Below are 19,859 nucleotides of genomic sequence, written 5' to 3'. Positions count from 1 at the left end.
GTAAGAAAAAAGTGACACAAATGTTAAAAGAAAGTGACAAAAGTGGCAAATGTAAAAAAAAAAAGGTTTAAAAATTTGTGAAAAAAACACTAAAACTTCACAAGGCTCAGAAAAAGTCGACAAACGTGGAAAATCACTCTGTACAGTAATACGACCATCAAACGACCCAGTGGAGGTAAAAGTAGCCTGGGTTCCCATCTAATGCTTTGTTACAGTTAGAGTGTGTGTGTGTGTGTGTGTGTGTGTGTGTGTGTGTGTGTGTGTGTGTGTGTGTGTGTGTGTGTGTGTGTGTTCACCTTGACGTGGATGACGGAGGTTTTGTACGGGGCGATGCTGAACACAGATGCTTTATAAAGCTGAGAGGGAAACTGTGGCGACTCGCTGACGTCCTCCACCTGGACTCTGACCTGAGAGAGGAGAGAAACACGTCACCATACTTCCTGTTCTTTTCTTTCTTCTTTCTTCTTTCTTTCTTTCTTTCTTTCTTTCTTTCTTTCTTTCTTTCTTTCATTCAGGCAGCAGACAGCAGAGAGACCCCCCCAGGGTTCTCTGGTGTAAGGCCTCCTGCACGCTGGCTGCGTGGCGTGTCCCTTTATATTTCGGTTCCCATGGTAACAGGTTAGAGCTTACACACCGCCTGCGTGACATGCACGTCTCAGGCGCCGAAAATGCGTGCGTGCTAGAAATAGAACCGACGCCTATTTTTCACGCGACAGGCAAGCGTGTTGGAAGCGTTTCCAGGCAAAATAGAATATGAAAAGATGTTTATATGTCATTTAGACACAAATACATATTAATAAATGACATGTTGATGTTTGAAAGTCTCGAGGATTTGACATAAAAGCAGATGTATAAATGTCATTTAAAAAAATAAATAATAATAATTATTGATTTTGTCAATACAGAAGGAAATATTCTGGAGCCTATTTTGCCGTCAATACTAATCAGAATATATTTATGTTTATGTTTATGGGAAACGTACATGTGTACAGACGAGGCTAGCAGCAGCAGCAGCAGCAGCAGCGCCGTGTCAGACACGTTTCTGGTGTGCAAAGACAGAAAACTGACACGACACGCAACTGACACGCAACTGACACGCGCAACTGACACACAACTGACACGCAACTGACACGCAACTGACACGCAACTGACACGCAACTGACACGCAATTGAACAGGAAACAACCACTATTGGTCAGAGTGAGGTATGGAAAAACACCAGAGGGAACTTATTAAGGTTGGATGGATAGAATGACAATTCATTCAGACAATTTATTTACAACCAAGAGGTGTTACTAACATTAACGATGCCTCTGGAGCAGGGGCGTAGCACAACATTCTGGGCCCTGTAGAAAGGCCTTTTCTATGGGCCCCTCCCCGCATCCACAGCTATTCATTCTAGCATCTGTTTGGGCCCTCCTCACATAAGGGCCCTGGGTACTCAGTCCCCTTTTCCCCCCCCAGTCCGACGCCCCTGGACACGCAACAGAAACGCCACGCTCACGCCACGCAGGCGGTGTGCAGCCGGCCTACGACAAATGTTCCAGAAAGAGAGCCAAAGTAGAAAAAGGAACCTGCAGGGACTCTTCAATGAAAGTAAATCTCAATTCAGTGTTTAACACAGTTTAGAAAGTTTCTCCTAACAACTCAGCAACTTTTCAGGGAGTCTGGAGACTTTCTGCCCAGGCAACGAAGAAGTATATAGCGGTTACTGGGGCTGCACAATAATATATATACTGTATATATATATATATATTTTTTTATCGTCATCGCGATATCAACTGGCGCAATATACACATTGCGAAAACAGCACCTTACATGTAACTGTCACTTTTTTTAGTGATGCGTTTAATATTAAATTCAATGTTCAATTTGTTGAATGGAAGAATGTTGGCGGCTGGGTTGGCTCAGTGGGTAGAGCAGGCGCGCATATGCTGAGAGGTTTATGTCTTGACGCAGAGGTCCAGGGTTCGAGTCTGACCTGTGATGATTTCCTGCATGTTTCCCCCCCCCCTCTCACCTAACTGTCCTATCGAATAAAGGCAGAAAAAGCCCCAAAAATAATCTTTAAAATTTTTTGGGAAATTATTTAAAATAATTTTAAATACATAGGCAATGTTTAGCATTTTAGCAGAATCCTGAAAGCAGCAGAACTGAGTACACTTTAATATCTGTATATTTATATATATATATATATATATATATATATATATATATATATACACATACATATATCGTGCAGCCCCAGTGGTTACTGTTTCTTGAATAATAATTAAACACCTGAAATGTTCAGCTCGTGAACATGTCTGTTGGATAAACACAAGTTCCAAACCAGGTCGTACCATTGCGGTGGCTGACGTAGGGGGGATCCTCGTGTCCACAGCCTCCACGTCCAGGATGTACCACTCCTGCTCTTCTTTGTCCAGCTGTGCTCTGGTCCGGACGGCTCCGCTGGCGTCGACGGAGAACAGGTCGGTGTGTGTAGTTAGTGTGTAGGTGACGTTGTAAATGTCACTTCCTGCGGAGGCCCAGACGGCCCCCACCGCCGCCCCCTCCGGCTGGTTCTCGGGGACGCTGAAGTTGTAGGAGGAGCTCTGGAAGGCCACGCCCTCCACCAGGCTGACCACCCGCAGATTCACCACGACCCGAACTGCAACACACACACACACACACACACACACACATAATATCAAATATAACATTTTGAATGCACTTGTAATGGAGTACTTTTACTTGGACTTTGACCATTTTCAGGTTCATTCTTGTATTGCACATGTGTCAAACTCGAGGCCCGCATATCAATTTAGGTTCTACATTTTGGCTCATCTAGTTTTTGTCACTTTTTCCAACATTTTTGTCACTTTTGCTGAATTTGTTTAAATTTTTTCTGACGTTTTTGCCACTTTTTCCAACATTTTTGTCACTTTTGCTGAATTTGTTTTAATTTTTTCTGACGTTTTTGCCACTTTTTCCAACATTTTTGTCAGTTTTGCTGAATTTGTTTAAATTTTTTCCAACGTTTTTAGGCGCTTCTTTTCTATGACGGCTGAAGAACTTTCTGCTGACTTCTTTAGGACTTTATGTCGACCAAACTGTAAGTGAGAAGACTATATGACACATCGATTAAATAAAAGCCTATCAATAAACTAAACATGCCTGGCCCTTGATGTGATTCTTATTTTCCAGTGTGGCCCTCTGGGAAGTTGAGTTTGACAGCCCTGTTGTATTGTGTGTTTCTAGAACATGTTTACATGCTTTAATGTTCAAAAAACACTTGATTTATCTCATGGTGCCCATGGCTGCTGCACCTGTATTCACCCCTCCCGAAAAAGGCCCAGTCTGCTTTGATTGGTCAGCGTTTCCGGGTCCATGCATTTGTGCTCTTTCGTCGCTGATTTTGGAGTATATGGCAGGACTTTATACCGTGTAAAATCACCAATAAAGGCTTCTAAACCAAATGTATTACTCAACATGTTCCAGCAGGAATGTGACCCCGAAATCGAAGAGAAATTAACAACATTGGCAGCCAAGATTACAGCTTTCCCTGGCGTTAGCATGTAGCTACAGTACATGTGACAGGGTGTGTAACATAGACACTGCAGCTGCGTGCCTGTCTACAGCTGATGCCCATACGTAGAAACCCGGCTCGCTATCACATGATATGGAGCAGAGAGTAGAAAGAACCGGAGCGTTCAGAACAGTGGGAAATCTGAGGTTTTTGCTCACAGGGATTTCTTTTAAATACGTTTACCTAATTTTTTAAAGCCTCGGTCATTTTTAACATGAACATTCGACCTCGTGACGTTATAGATATGACGGAAAATACCGAAAAGCATAATAGGTCTCCGCTGAGAAAAGTATCTGTCGGACCGACCTGTGGAGTTGAGAGGAGGCTGGCCGTGGTCTTTGGCCATGGCCGTCAGCACCACGGTGGTGTCCTCTGTGACATCAGCGAGGCCAGAGGTCAACGTCACGTCTCCGCTCTCGCTGTTTAAGGCCAAATATGGAGAACTTCCTGCAGAGAAACTACAGCAGCAGAGAACACAATAAACATCTTTAAAAAGGAGATTATACCCATGATTTAGCGGGAAACTGCACAACCAACTGGAACATAAAACATCCTCCAAAAAATACAATGCCTGGCAATGCGAGTCTACGTTTGGTGTAAGTGTAACAGCAGTCGGCTGCCGACCTGTAGGTGATGAGCGAGTTGTTCCCGGCGTCTCGGTCGCTGGCGGACAGCGTCAGCAGCAGCTTCCCCTCCGCGGCGTCCTTCAGAAGGATGCTGCTGACGTAGCTGCTGGAGCCGAACTCAGGTCTGTTGTCGTTGACGTCGATGAGGCTCACTCTGATGCTGGTGATGTTCTAGTGCACGGGAGTGTTTTGGATAATTAATTACAATTTGAATTACTATTTATGCTCTTCTTTATGATGTTGGTTAACCTTGTTGTTGCCTCACATGAACTTAAACCCTACTATCTCTTGCCCCCTGAAAGTCAAATATTCAAATGATCAGGTCTCAGTCGACTAAGATTCTTCAAGTCGAGCAGTCATTTATTTGTTTTGTTTTTTGCATGTCAGAGTGCTGCCTTCTGCTTAGAAGTGGTGAATTTAAAGCTCACAGCGATTAAATACAATATAGGCTCTGGCTTTTGTTTTATATCTGGTGTCACACTTTAATTTTACTAACAGAGTTGTCTGAAAAGAAAAAAATTAATTTGCTAAACCAAATTAGGTGTAGTCATTAAAGGTGCTCTAAGCGATGTCACGCGTTTTTTAGGCTACAACATTTTTTGTCCCATACACCAAAAGTCTCCTGACTATCTGCTAGTTGTCTGTCCCCTGAACACACTGTAAAAAACATCTCCTCACTATCTGCTAGCTGCCTGTCTCCTGAACACACTGTAAAAAACATCTCCTCACTATCTGCTAGCTGCCTGTCCCCTGAACACACTGTAAAAAACATCTCCTCACTATCTGCTAGCTGCCTGTCCCCTGAACACACTGTAAAAAACATCTCCTCACTATCTGCTAGCTGCCTGTCCCCTGAACACACTGTAAAAAACATCTCCTCACTATCCTCTAGCTGCCTGTCCCCTGAACACACCGTAAAAAACGCGGTCTCTGTAGACAGCCCAGGCTCCACAAACGCCAACAAAAACAAACTGCGCCAACCTGCACCACCAAACATAACAAACAGTGTTCCAGCCAATAACTGACAAGAAGGATTTGGGGGTGGGGGTTGGGGGGGTTAGTGCACGGAAGCACGGAAGGCAGGGGATGAGGAGGAGGGAGGGGCGAGCTAGCCTCGTTTTGTCTGAAAATACTTTGAATGCCGTCACCCAACATCGCTTAGAGCACCTTTAATAAAATATTGTATTGTCACTTACCTGTGACCTTCCTGAAACAGTCCAAGAAATAGAAACAATATTAACTACGCATAATTAAGTGAAAATGTCAACATATTTGACTGCGGTGTATTTCAGGGTCCCTCTCCATCTTCTCTGCAGGTGTCTCTTACCTCTCTCGGGGGGCTGCCTTTATCCGAGGCCTTCACAAGCAGCTCATACGTTTCCCTGCTCTCCCGATCCAGTTTGCCGACAGCCAGCAACTTCCCATCCTGCAACGCAACATATCATCTCACAGCCCGAGCAAATACAGTTTATTCACATTTCAGGTTTCCACCGTGCTCTCTTTTGGCCCCACCTCTGTGAATCTGAAGAGAGGCTGGGGGGAGAGGAGGGAGAGGGTGACCTCTCCGTTGGGCCCGAGGTCTGCGTCTGTGGGCACGATGGTGAAAACTTCTCCTGGACTGTCCTCCGAGTACACGCCCTCAGGGATCTGTAGCGGGTCCGGGATCATCGGGAACTGTGGGGCGTTGTCGTTGTAGTCCAGGACGGTGATGCTGAGCTGAGCTGTGGCTCGCAGACCGTCAATGGGCTGATCCACCGCCACCACCTGAACACACACACACAAAGAATATCATGAACGCAGCTGTGATCTTCGTATAGTTATTTTTGTTTCATAAAAATGAAAACTCAGCTCCTGCACAGGGTCTTTAGCTGTCCAAAACCTTTTTTACAGCTGCAGAAAATGCTTGTGAAAGCTGAAAAGCTGAATTGCTAAAGCTAAACTGGATTGCTGGGATAATTGCGTAAGAAGAAGTTGATGTAGTGAGAATAGTTGGAAAAGTGGAAAGGGTTTTAATTAAATTAAATTAAATGCCATAGTATAGTACGTCAAAAAGTCATAGTATATTATGTCAAAAAACAGTGAAAAAACAGTATAGTTTATCCAAAAAAGTCATACTATAGTATGTCAAATAAAGTGATAAAAAGTCATAGTATAGTATGTCAAAGAAAGTCTGTAAGAACATGCACATTCAACAAAAAAAGGCCAAGCCCTGACTGGGAATGGACCCAGGGGTCTACAGTGGCTACTTGCCTTGTTGGTGCTATTTGCAACCTTTCTAACCGCTGAGCCCCCATGAAACTGAGTAGTAGAAAAAAGTGATAAAAAACACATGTATGCCGAACAAAATGTTAAAAAAAGTCAAAGTATATTTTGTTGAAAAAGTAGTTAAGAAGTCGTGTAGTAAGTTTAAAAAGTCATTGTCAAAAAAAGTGAATGTATGGTATGTCGAAAAAAGTCATGAAAAAGTCAAAATATGGTATGTCGAAAAAAGTCAAAGTACAGTAGTGGTGAAAAAAGTCATAAAAAATCATACTATAGTATGTTGGAAAAATTCAGTGTATAGTTTGTCGAAAAAAAGTCATAGTATAGTATGTCAAAGAAAGTCTGGAAGAACATGAAAATTCAAGCCCTGACTGGGAATGGATCCAAGGGTCAGAGTCTGCAGTGCCTGATTTCAGGATAGCATAAAAAAAAAAAAAAAAAAAAAAAGTTGAAAAAGTCAATAAAAAGTTAGAATATAGTATGTCGAAATAAGTCATAAAAAAGTCATAGTATAGTATGTCGAAAAAAGTCAATAAAAAGTCATAGTACAGTATGTCAAAAAAGTCAATAAAAAGTCTATAGTATGTCAAAAAAAGTCAATAAAAAGTCATAGTATAGTATGTAAAAAAAGTCAATAAAAAGTTATAATATAGTATGTCGAAATAAGTCATGAAAAAGCCATTAAAAAGTCATAGTACAGTATGTCAAAAAAGTCAATAAAAAGTCTATAGTATGTCAAAAAAAGTCAATAAAAAGTCATAGTATAGTATGTAAAAAAAGTCAATAAAAAGTCATAGTATAGTATGTCGAAAAAAGTCATTAAAAAATCATTGTATAGTATGTCGAAAAGTCATAAAAAAGTCATAGTATAGTATATTGAAAAGTCATAAAAAAGTCATAGTATAGTATGTTGAAAAAGTCAATAAAAAGTCATATTATAGTATGTTGAAAAAGTCAATAAAAAGTCATAGTATAGTATATTGAAAAGTCATAAAAAGTCATAGTATAGTATATTGAAAAGTCATAAAAAAGTCATAGTATAATATGTTGAAAAAGTCAATAAAAAGTCATAGTATAGTATGTTGAAAAAGTCAATAAAAAGTCATAGTATAGTATATTGAAAAGTCATAAAAAAGTCATAGTATAGTATGTTGAAAAAGTCAATAAAAAGTCATAGTATAGTATATCAAAAAAAGTGATAAAAAAGTGATAGTATAATATGTCAAAGAAAGTCTGGATAACATGCAAACTCCACACAATAAGGACCAGCCCATACTGGGGATAGAACCAAGGTTGAGAGTCTGCAGTGCCTACTTGCTGGTGCTAGTTGGAACAGTGCTAACCACTGATCCACCAAATAAGGGTTGACAAACAGTCATAGCATAGTCACACAATACACACACATTATAAACGCAGAAAGAGCCCGAAAGAAGCACTAAACTTAAACAGTTATAACACAAAAACTGTAAAAGATATCAAAAAGCTGTATCACACCGTCATAGCTGGAGGGTTTAGTTAACGGCCTAAAGTTAAATGACGTTTATAGGTGAAAGTATGCAGGAGGAGAAGAATTTCAAAGTGGAAAAAGCGTGAAGAGGATTTGAAGATTGCTCCGTTGTCAATGTAAAAAAAAGAGAGAAAAAAGCTTAATCAGCATTCACACAATTATTAATAAGTATGACGGATAATAGCCATTTTGCCAATTGCTGCTATTGCAGCACATCGGCACACTGAATAAACTATTATTGTAAAGGCCATCACCGTCAAAATATGCAACAAATAAACTGCTGTGTGTTTCTCTGAGAGGACTGGACGCATTTAACGTATTTCTTGAAACAGGAATAGACCAGGACATAGAAAATGTCAGCGTGTTGTACCTGGAACATGTATCTGTCCTTTGTCTCTCTGTCCAAGGTGACGTCCTTCCTCAGTGAGACCACTCCTAGTTTGTTGATGTCAAAGGTATCGTTGGTATAAAGGAAGTAACCACGGGAGAATCCACCCTGCAGTAGAAGATAATGTGTTATTAATACCTCCGCTATCTTCATGGTCAGATTTAATCATCAGCGCTGTAAAAGGAAGAACTTCTCGGATGTGACATACTGTGTGATCCGAGAAATGACTGAGACAGATTAATACATCACTAAGAGTGTAAAGCAGCGGGGCCAAGGTCCAAACTGTAAAAAGGAGTAGTTCATCTCATCTGTTGTTTTATTTCAATATAAATCTGCCAAATCCGTGATGTAAACAAACTGATAAAAATATTACTGGATTTTTATAAATCCTGTTTTTTATTGTGCAGTCAAGAGAATATCATTTAAACTAGTGTTGGTTTATTCATTTTTGGAATGGCTTTTATTACAAATGAACTCATTTTTAGTATCTACAGTTAGACAGGGGTCGACAGTTAAGGAGGCTGCAAAGAAAATAATACATATTACATTGTAGTTGAATTTGAATAATGATGGGATTTGGTTTAATTGATTAAACACGTACAGTACTTTAGATCTCTTCTGAATGTGCAGTACAGGGACAAGAGAGGTAAATTCCTCATATTAAAGGTCAACATGTTGTTCTAGTCCAGTAAAAATAGGACATTAATTGTACTGTGATACGCTGTGGAGTTGCTAAGCAAATGGTGGCAAGGCACAACTGTATATACTCTCATCTTATTCATTTAAAATGCAAGTTTGATGCTAACTATTGTTAGCTTGGTGAGCTACTTTAACTGTTGGGCCACAGACTAAAGACAATGACCCAATCTAGCAGTCAGTCCGACCGGCGAGGCATGTTGCTGTTCCTAACGCTAGATTAAGTTCATCAAAGACGCTAGCAAAGCAACACAGGACAGAAAATAAACACGCAGAGACGATAGAGAGGTCGGACCTCCGTGCTTAACTATATATGTAACTTTAAATATTACAGCTACGGCTGAAAATGACAACTGATATAAACAAGTTGGCAGATTTAACATATCTCCGCAATTCAATTCAACGGCCATTTGTCTTCCCGGAAGTGATTTTTGTGTTAACGCGACGTCATGTTGATTTGGTCTATAGATCTGCTGATCGCAGCTAAACTTAATTGCTAGTCACTTTGGATAAAAGCGTCAGCTAAATGACATGTAATGTAATGTAATGTAAACTGGCATTCCCCTCTAAACGTAACATGACACCTGTAATGATTCCGACTCACTTAAAATTCATTAACAGACAGGATTTAGATAATGCCAAAATATGTAGTATGTTATTTTATGTTTTCTATTAATACAAAATAATTCAGAACATTATACAGCAGGTGTTTTTTAGTTAATTCAAGTGCTGACTCAGCTGCTACGGTTAGAAAATCACTGTGGTAGCAAACTGGTAGCAAGATGTCCTGATTGTTAACACAGTATGCATTTCAAAGTACATGTAGGAACTGCACACAGAGTCTGATTTAATGGAGCTAAGAACCAAACAGTTTTTTTAACAGTTTTACTCACCTCGTCCCGGTCAGTGACCTCCAGGGTCAGGATGGACGCGCCGCTGGCCAGGTTCTCAGAGACGGCCACGTCGTAGCTCTCCTTACTGAATACAGGCGGGTTGTTGTTCACGTCCTTCACCTTCACCACCACAGAGCCATTCCCAACCAGAGAGGGAGTCCCTCCATCGGAGGCCTGAACCACGAGGCTGTACACCTTCACCTTGCTGTAGTCCAGAGGCTGGGCCAGCTGCAGGGTCCCGCTGGAAGAGTCCAACTCAAAAACAGGAGCTTCTGATGAGGGACTCTGGCTCAAAATACTGTAAGTAACGCTCCCATTTGCTGCTTCATCGAGGTCTACAGCTGATAATGTGAGCAAGCTTGTACCAATTGGCGCCGTCTCCAATACTTCACCCTGATACTCAGCATTTGAGAACTTGGGGACGTTATCGTTGATGTCCGACACTCGGATCAGCAGGGAGGCTGTGGCCGACCTGGCTGGACGACCCTGATCTTCAGCCACCATCAGCAGGCTGTACTCTGCCTTAGTCTCCCTATCAAGTGCTCCAGTCACACTCACCATCCCAGACACAGGATCGACAGAGAACTTCCCCTCTCCTCCTCTCAGAGAGTATCTGATCTCCTTGTTGAAGCTGCTGTCTTTGTCTGTAGCGGGAACAACAGTCACATTGGATCCTACCTCTGCGTCCTCTGGGACTGATTTTGGGACAGAATCAGAGGTAAAAACAGGACTGTTGTCATTGACGTCGGTGACTTGAACCTCCACAACCGCACTGTCACTGTTGACTCCGTCAGAGATGGAGATCGCCACAGAGTAGTTGTGTGGAGCCTCATCGTAGTCCAGCTTCACTTTAGTGGTGAATTCACCACTGGAGGAGATGGCAAACTTGTCGACTTCTGTATCAACTTGGAGAGTCACAGGAATCTCAGTAGCTATCGCCATGAAGGCCACCTGAACAAATAAAGAGGAGAAGGACCATGAACTGTGAATTTATGGAGAATCAGAAGTTGATTATCCCATTTTCTGAACAACAGTGAGTACCTAATACAAATTGAAATAACAAAAAATTGCCGGTGCAACACAGATGTCTTCTTACTTGATGGTTTTATTTCTTAAGGTATTTTTTTAAGGTTTCTTAAGCACCTTAACAAATAAAACCATCAAGTAAGAAGACATCTGTGTTGCATTGGTAATTGTTTGTTATTTTATACTGTTGTGTACTGCCTTGGTTGCACCAGATTGTTGTGGTCTGCAGAAGCGTGGAGAACTCTCCTTTTACCTAATACAAATTGACTTTGGATGCTAGATAAATAGGTGGTTAATAAAAACATCTCAGACATTTTGATATGAACAACTTAAGTAAGAACTTACCCTAAGAATGACAACTCCTGTTTCCTGCTCTTCTTCCACGGTGCCACGGTAAACTTTTTGTAAAAACTGAGGTTTAGAGTCACTAGGAGCACTAATGGTAACAAGTGCTGAGGAGACTCGGGATATGGTTCCCCCTAGAGGAGAGGTGGAGAAGAATATCATAATGACATACGTGTGATAAGTCTGTTGACAAAGTAAGTTGACATTCCCTACTTCATCACAATTATGTACTGTACCAAGGCCTCAGCAGGCTTCAAACTAACTAGTTTGTACGTCTCGTCCAACCGCGTCTAAAGTCAAAATGTGTATACTGTTTACGCTCCAAATTATCTTATTCCAGTGCAAAATTGGATTTCTTTTAAAATGTTTGAAGTTCTTTTGTCTTTGTGAAATTTTTCTTTGTGATATTTGTGTTTTCTTTTGCACTGATCAGGAGTAGGGCTCATAAATTAATTGTATTCTGTACAATGACAATAAAGGCTTTCTATTCTATGGCTGCATCCCATTGCCATGAGATTTCCCTCCAAGAACTGCATTTGGTTGATAATAACAAAGAGTAGTAATAGTGTGAAAAATATTTCATTTTAGCACACCTTCACACACCTGAACAATCACTCTGTAAATTGGTGTAATTGTTGGATTGTCTATTTTGTCGGATACAGCTCTTCCCCCATTCAATCACTGGAAAAGAGTTTTTTCAGGCGCTGTTCAATTATACGAGAACCACTTCCCCTGAAGCATACTGAGGCCTTTAGAGTTCTCTTAGCTTTAATATTATAGGCATGTGTTTTATCATTCTGTATAGCATTGAATTTCTGCTCCATGAAACTGTGCTCTGCAAAGAACTTATACTTGTCATTCAATTGAATCTCAACAAATCACTTGCAGTGAGGGTTCTCGACTTGTTAACCCTGGGTTTTAAGTAAAGCCTGAGTTAATGGGAAGTACAACATAATGTCCAAGACTGAGAAATGTAAATGTAAAGAGCCTTTTTTGAAAGATTCAACTAAGTGCGGTAGAGAGTTGGAGCAAATAAAGGTTTGTGTCCGTGAACACCAATCTGCGTAAGGGTGTGATCAGAATTTTATGATCACAAAGTATTTGATACTGCCAAAGCTTGGCGTGACTGACCGAGGTGCAGTAGTTGACAGTTTCAGCCCACAGAGAGCAGTCTAACGAAAATATCCCCAAATTGATTACAAAGTGTGTGTATGTGATTTAGTGCTGATTAGCTCTTTTGCTATAATAGGCTGAATCATCACAATCAGAACAAGTGATTCTTGAATTTCTGACAAAATTAAAGAAGTACTGGATACTCAGATCTACCATCTCTGGCTGTTATGTAGAGAGGGAATGCCAATATCTTGTTCTCCACCAGGGGAATGATTTTAGCCAGCGTGATGTCTCCACTGTTTTCTTCGATTGAGAAGTATCCGTCATTGTTGCCAAACTCAATAGAGTATTTGATCTGCCCGTTCTTATCAGCATCTGGATCTTCTGCCTTAACCTTTGAGTTCAATTACACACATCACCATCTTAACATTAAATAAATTAATATGACAATAAAAACCAAAGAATGACAACAGTAAAAACTAAAATAATCGTATAACTATAATGATAGTCCAGTATAGACAAGACATGACTCATTAAGTTTGTTAAGTTGTAGAAAAGAGGGTTCAGGGTTAGTTAAAGAAGGGTGTCATCAGCATAGCATTGGAGGGAAGATGTAACCCCACCTAATGTTTTGCAAAGAAAAAGAAAGGGACCTGAAATTGAACCTTGAAGAACTCCACATTTCATTTCTGCTGCAAGTGATGACACCTTTGTAATCTAAACAAGTTTTTTTTTATCAAAATAAAAAAAGCTGAACCAATTTCTAAGAGTAATGTGAATTTAGAAATGTGACTCTCTGTTCACGTAAATCTATTTCTAACAGAGTATAATTTACAACTCAAAGAGGGTCCCCTTTAAGTTGCGCATTTGACAAACATGAGACACATGTCAGTTATGTAAAAAATAAGTTAGGAGAACTTAAGATGTATAAAAAACAAAATATGTTGCTGCTGTTATTTAAGGGATTGACAAAGTAACTGGCCTCATGCTTAACACTTGGGGGGGAAATATGGACCTTGTAAAAATGTGGTGACAACATGGATTACATGATTTAAATCAGATTCAGAACATGCTTGAGAAATATTTAACAGAACGGTTTTAATCACTCACCTGGACCAGAGACATTCCCACTGTTTGATTTGCAAACACTTTTCCCTCGTACTTCGCACTGGTGAACACGGGGGTGTTGTCATTCTCATCCAGAAGAGTTACACTGACTTGCACCTCTGCAAAATTTTTGGGTGGATCCGTCTCAGTTGCTTTGATCTTTTAATCAACAAAAGAACAGCAAAGGTTAAGGTTACAATGCATACAGGTCCAGATACAACACTGTCTGTTTCCCCACAGTTTAAACAATAGTTGTAGCAAGATAACAGGACATGTCTGGTGATATTCAATATTTATTTTCTGATCAAAACATCCCATCAAAAGACCAAAACCTTCAGTAAATGTATCGACTAACTAGCTGTGTGTTGTCAGTGTTAAACACTGCTGCAGGTGTTCATGCACAACTGTTGTTGGTGATTTACAGAGGTGGAAGACTTACTCAGATCATGTATTGCAGTAAAAGTTGAAAAAACAGTTTTTTAGAGTTACAAATTACTTGTCAGTTACAAGTCCTGCATTCAACATCTTCTTTAAGTAATAGCACACAAGTATTATCAAAATATACCTAAAGTACCAAAAGTAAAAGTGCTCATTATGCAGTGTAATATATTTTATTTTATTATAAAAATTTAATAAATTGTATTAAATATGAAATATGAAATATGATAATTTAAATTCCCCTCATACTTCTGTCGGAATGGGTACGAAGTTGGCATTGAATTTCATTTGAAATGGTAAAAATGTCTTAAAAAGCCTTTAATTTAAGTTGGAGGATCCTGTAGTAACCTGTATATTGTTCGTGTTTAGTTGTTAAACGTGACTTGTTATAAGAGTGGTGATAGTTATTTATATTCTAATTATAGACCAATTTCATTATTATCCCAATTTTCTAAAATACTGGAAAAACTTTTTCTGAAGAGGCTTGATAGCTTCATAGAAAAATTCAAGATATTAAGTGACGATCAATACGGATTTAGGAGTGGCCGATCGACTTCCATGGCAGTTATCAAATTAGTTGATTATATAGCATCTGCATTAGATAAAAAGTATTTTACTTTGGGTGTTTTTGTTGATCTAAAAAAAGCCTTCGATACCATAGATCATAAGTTGTTAATGAACAAACTAGAGCAGTATGGCTTTAGAGGCCGTGCTTACTCATGGTTAGAAAGTTATCTTGATAACAGATACCAGTATGTACATTTAAAAGATCAGCATTCAGAAATGTGTAAAGTAACTTGTGGGGTGCCCCAGGGGTCCTTGATTGGTCCAAAGTTGTTTATTTTATATATTAACGATATCTGTAAGGTATCCGATTTGTTAAAATGTGTTTTATTCGCAGATGACACAACATTGTATGTATCTGCGGAAAATCTTCATCAACTAATTGCCGATGTGACCAGAAAACTATCCAGAATTCAAGCGATGGTTTGATCAAAATAAACTATCCTTTAATCTAAGTAAAACCAAATATATTATATTTAGTAATCGACAAATTAAAACTACCATGAGCTTAAAGATTGATGAGGTGGAACTAGAAAGGGTGAATGAAAATAAATTTCTTGGAATAATATTGGACCACAAATTATCCTGGAAACCCCACATCGCTCATGTTCAATCAAAAATGTCCAAAACAATAGCTATATTACATAAAACCAAGTATTTTTTAAACAAGCCATCTCTGTATATTCTGTATTTTTCTCTTATTGTTCCATACTTTTCTTATTTGTGTTGAAATATGGGGGCACGCCTACACCACAAACATAAAACCTATTTTTATTTTACAAAAAAAAGCCATAAGGATAGCCAATCATTCACCGTATAATGAATCGACAAACTCAATATTTTGCAAATTTAAAGCAATAAAACTTTCAGATCTTGTCAGTCTGAATACTGCGGTCTTTATGTTTAAAGTCTATATGAAAATGTTGCCTGAAAACATATTATGTTTGTTTGAAAAACGGGAACAAAAATATAACCTAAGAGGAGAGAATATGTTTAAAAAACAAATGGTTAGAACAAATTTTAAAATGACAGGGTAGGCGTAATAAGCCACGGCTTCAGCCTATACCTTTTCGGTTACCACCCTTATTTCTAATGAATTTGCTGTACATATATTATGTTCTATGTTCAGTAACCGAATAAACTTTCATTCATTCATTGTTCATTGTAGCCTAGCCTGTACAAACCATCACGAAAAAGAATTACAGGAATTGCATAATAGGCCAATTTTGGAACAATATTATAGTTATCTTATAGAAATAGGCTACTATAGGTTTAGTATTTTGGGACATACTATAAAAGTATTACAGTATTTTGGAGACTAGTATAAGACTGTAGGCTACTGTAGGAACATTATGGAGGGTAAGGTTATTATAGAGATCATAAGTAACCTGGGCTATGACTAATGACTATGTCCTAGGACTAGGTGAAGTGATTGGTAAGCATGTGAACTAAACGATACACTATACTGTTGCCCAACCAGCCAAAATGACATCAAAGTTTTTCAAGGTTGGCAGGTCTGAAACTATGTTTTTGAAAGGTGTTTGAAAAGACTTATATCTTCAGAAGTAACCAAAAACATTTTGGGCTCCCGTTTAATCCGAAATCTAGTTTACCTGAAATGTAAATCTTTCAGTCGTCTCTCTGTCCAGAACTGTGGAGTTCTTCACTCTGACCATCCCATCGGCGCCGATAGAGAAAGGAGAAGATTCTGGAAGGATCTGCAACTCTCCCACAAATCCTCCCTGAGGAAAGAGCATCATGTATGAACATTTATTTTAAAAATACATAAATTATTACCTAATTTCCGAGTGTGGCTACAAGTACAATCTACCTGGTCCAGGTCAGTGATGACGGCTTTGAACAGAACAGCATCAACAGGAGAATTTTCCAGAAGCGTTACAGAGTAGTCGGGCTGGTCAAACTCTGGAGGATTATCATTCACGTCCTCGACAGTGACGGACACCACAGCATCCGCCGTCTTCAAACTGTCGTCAGTCTGGGCCGCCTGCAGGGAGAAAACATTACAGATAATCACTGATTAAAAGTTATTGTATACTATATATAAACTATTTTACTCGTTCTGTTAAAATCCAAAAGAAGGCCATTGCCTTGATGCGTTGTGTGACTGCATATTTTATTTCTTATTATTCCTTTTTCATTTCCGATGTTTTTCAATCACTGTGCAGCACTTTGAATTGCATTTTGTTATGTTTTAAAAGGTGCTATATGAAATAAAGCTTGATTGATTGATTAAATGACTAAAAAGAAATAACAATGCTGGGACTGCTACTATAGATACTAATTTATTACTACTACTACTACTACTACTACTACTGCTACTACTACTACTACTACTGCTGTGTTTTAGCTTGCTTTCAGTTATGACACAGCCTTGAGTGGGTGGTATCTGTAAAGGTGCAGTAGGTAAGACTTATAAAACTAACTTTCTGTCGTATTTACTGAAACTGACCCTATGTTCCAGTAGAACTACATGAAGCAGGTCATTTAAAGAAAATATCTGGCTCCTCTGGCACCACCTACAGCCTGTAGTGCGATTTGCAAAAATCCACCGCTCCCTGTTCAGATGCACCAATCAGGGGGGGGGGGGGTCTAACTGTCAATCACTAAGTGTTGTTATGTTTTCAGCCCAGGTCCTAGCTGCTTGCAAGTGAGCTTTTGGGGCTGCCAGTCACCAAAAAACAAGACTGAATTTTGCACGACATGTCTGTTCAGGGAGAAAGATCTCTTCTTTGTAGCTCTTCCTGAAGTTTCTTCCATTTTTCCCATTAAAGGGTTTTTGGGGGCGTTTTTTTCTTATCTAAATCGAGGGTCTAAGGAAAGAAGGTGTTGAATGCTGTGCGGATTGTAAATCTCCTAAAGGCAAATTTGTGATTTGTGTTATTGGGCTGTGTAAACTGAGTTGGACTAAACCGGCCTGTGACGTACCTTGATGCTGACAGAGATCACGCTGCTGCTCATCTCCTCTCTGTCTAAAGCAGTCAGCACAGTCACAACTCCACTGCTCGGGTCAATGTCGAAGTTTCCCCGATACTTGTCTGGAGACACTACACAAACAAAGACAATATTAATTGTTATAGGATTTTTCCAGATGTTTTGACAGAAGTCTGAGCTGAATTCAAAGCGTTTTTTTATTGTCATTTACCTGCACTGATGCTGTAAGTTACAGTCGTGTCGATCCCGGTGTCTCCATCCTGAGCCTTTATCGCCTCTGGCTCAATGGTCCGGAAAGGCCCATCCTGAAATTTATAATACACTAGGGGTTAATATTCGGATTCTGTAGATAAAATTCAAAAGCGTCACTCGTAGCCAAAATTCCTCCGGTTAAGATTAAGAAAACAAAGAAAACACTAAAGTACACATAAAAATACAACTATTGTAAGAGCTGAGAGATGTCCAACTTACTCAATAATTAATTAAAGACCTCATATTATGCTCATTTTCAGGTTCATAATTGTATTTAAAGGTTGTACCAGAATAGGTTTATGTGGTTTAATTTTCAGAAAACACCATATATTTGTTGTACTGCACATTGCTGCAGCTCCTCTTTTCACTCTGTGTGTTGAGCTCTCTGTTTTAGCTACAGCGTGAGACCTCTCAACTTCTGTTCCATCTTTGTTGGGAGTCGCACATGCGCAGTAGCTAGGTAAGGACTACTAGCCAGTCAGAAGCAGAGTATGTGGGCGTGCCCTGACAGTACCTAGGTAAGGACTACTAGCCAGTCAGAAGCAGAGTATGTGGGCGTGCCCTGACAGTACCTAGGTAAGGACTACTAGCCAGTCAGAAGCAGAGTATGAGGGCATGCCCTGACAGTACCTAGGTAAGGACTACTAGCCAGTCAGAAGCAGAGTATGAGGGCGTGCCCTGACAGTACCTAGGTAAGGACTACTAGCCAGTCAGAAGCAGAGTATGAGGGCGTGCTCTGACAGTAGCTAGGTAAGGACTACTAACCAGTCAGAAGCAGAGTATGAGGGCGTGCCCTGACAGTAGCTAGGTAAGGACTACTAGACAGTCAGAAGCAGAGTATGAGGGCGTGCCCTGACAGTACCTAGGTAAGGACTACTAGCCAGTCAGAAGCAGAGTATGAGGGCGTGCCACGCTAGCAGCTAGGCGAGCATTATAACGTGTGTTCCAAAGTGACCACGTCTGTCTCTGAAGTAAAGGCTGGACTACAACAGAGCTGTTTGGAGCAGTTGGTGAACAGGGTTTTCTGTTGGAGATGGTAAGTCCCTTTGGGGGGGACTTTGGGCTTTTTCACTTTGTAAACCCATAACGTGCACAAAAAAGATATATAACACAATAAAGGAAATGGAAAAAGCCAAAAATCATAAAATTAGCACTTTAAGTCTTAGAAATGCACCACAACCTCGCCACTTTTGTGTAGATTTCTTTAGCACATAGATGCTTAGAAAAAGACATGGCATTATCTGTGAGGGAAATGTGGCAGTATTTAGTTTAAGAGACTCACCTGATTCTCTGGAATAAAGGACTGGTACACATTGTGGCTGAAATACGGATTTAGGTTATCAAAGTCGAGTACGTTGATAGAGACAGTGGCTGTGTCATTTAATCCATGGTTATCCTGCAGAGAACACAGACAGCCAGGTCATTTAGGTATTCATCTCATGGTGGCTCTAATTCCTTCTGAATGAGCAGATGTGTTCACCTACCTTGGCCGTCACAAGGAAGTTGTACTTTTGCACTAAATTGTAGTTCAGACGTCTCTTCAAAATAAAAGCCCCAGAGTTGGTCACAGTAAAGTCCTCTGATGTTGGTGCCTAATGACAGAAAGTTACCATCACACATCCACGCAGATAATTGTTACTTATCATGACACTTGTGGAAGCCCAGAGCGGCAACAGTGACTCTTCATTGTGTTTATTTTTCCCAATATCTTGAGACTGAAAAGGTTTTAATCTCAAATGAAAGATATCTGATTTTGTATCCGTGATAATGTTGGCAGTGTATTACATTACATGTCATTTAGCTGACACTTTTATCCAACGACTTGAATTGCTATATATCAGAGGCCGCACGCCTCTGGAGCAACTATGGGTTAAGTGTCTCGCTCAGGGTCACATTGGTTGATGTATCACAGTGGGAATTGAACCTTGATCTCCCACACAAAAGGTATGTGTCATATCCACTGCGCCATAACCACCCGTATGTATGTACCTCTACCTGTATGTTTATATAAAAATTGATGGAGCCCCTTAAGGGACATGGGGAATTATTTTGTTGCTGCTCATGAGAAACCAATCTATGACTAGCAAAATCATGCAAACGAGGTACTGCTAACGTCATATGGC

General features: G+C 39.9%; 1 protein-coding gene across 1 annotated transcript in view; it reads right to left on the bottom strand.

The window, feature by feature from the left end:
* Positions 1-19,859, bottom strand: part of LOC120568176 (protocadherin Fat 4) — a 47,160-nt gene that overhangs the window by 12,569 nt on the left and 14,732 nt on the right. Inside the window, exons 7-23 of the mRNA XM_039815515.1 lie at positions 19,221-19,328; positions 19,019-19,132; positions 17,696-17,789; positions 17,479-17,597; positions 16,364-16,537; positions 16,146-16,274; positions 13,534-13,689; positions 12,637-12,817; positions 11,311-11,444; positions 9,940-10,890; positions 8,333-8,458; positions 5,706-5,957; positions 5,521-5,619; positions 4,192-4,364; positions 3,874-4,025; positions 2,342-2,649; positions 297-407 (exon numbers count right to left, since the gene is read on the bottom strand). Of these exons, the coding sequence (XP_039671449.1) occupies positions 297-407; positions 2,342-2,649; positions 3,874-4,025; positions 4,192-4,364; positions 5,521-5,619; positions 5,706-5,957; positions 8,333-8,458; positions 9,940-10,890; positions 11,311-11,444; positions 12,637-12,817; positions 13,534-13,689; positions 16,146-16,274; positions 16,364-16,537; positions 17,479-17,597; positions 17,696-17,789; positions 19,019-19,132; positions 19,221-19,328 (3,381 nt within the window). The remainder of the gene's footprint in view (positions 1-296; positions 408-2,341; positions 2,650-3,873; positions 4,026-4,191; positions 4,365-5,520; positions 5,620-5,705; positions 5,958-8,332; positions 8,459-9,939; positions 10,891-11,310; positions 11,445-12,636; positions 12,818-13,533; positions 13,690-16,145; positions 16,275-16,363; positions 16,538-17,478; positions 17,598-17,695; positions 17,790-19,018; positions 19,133-19,220; positions 19,329-19,859) is intronic.

Source organism: Perca fluviatilis, chromosome 1 (genome assembly GCF_010015445.1).
Source record: "Perca fluviatilis chromosome 1, GENO_Pfluv_1.0, whole genome shotgun sequence".
In the NCBI taxonomy this organism is placed as follows: Eukaryota; Metazoa; Chordata; class Actinopteri; order Perciformes; family Percidae; genus Perca; species Perca fluviatilis.
Note: the sequence above shows the minus strand (reverse complement) of the source record. Positions and strands in the feature narration are given on the sequence as shown.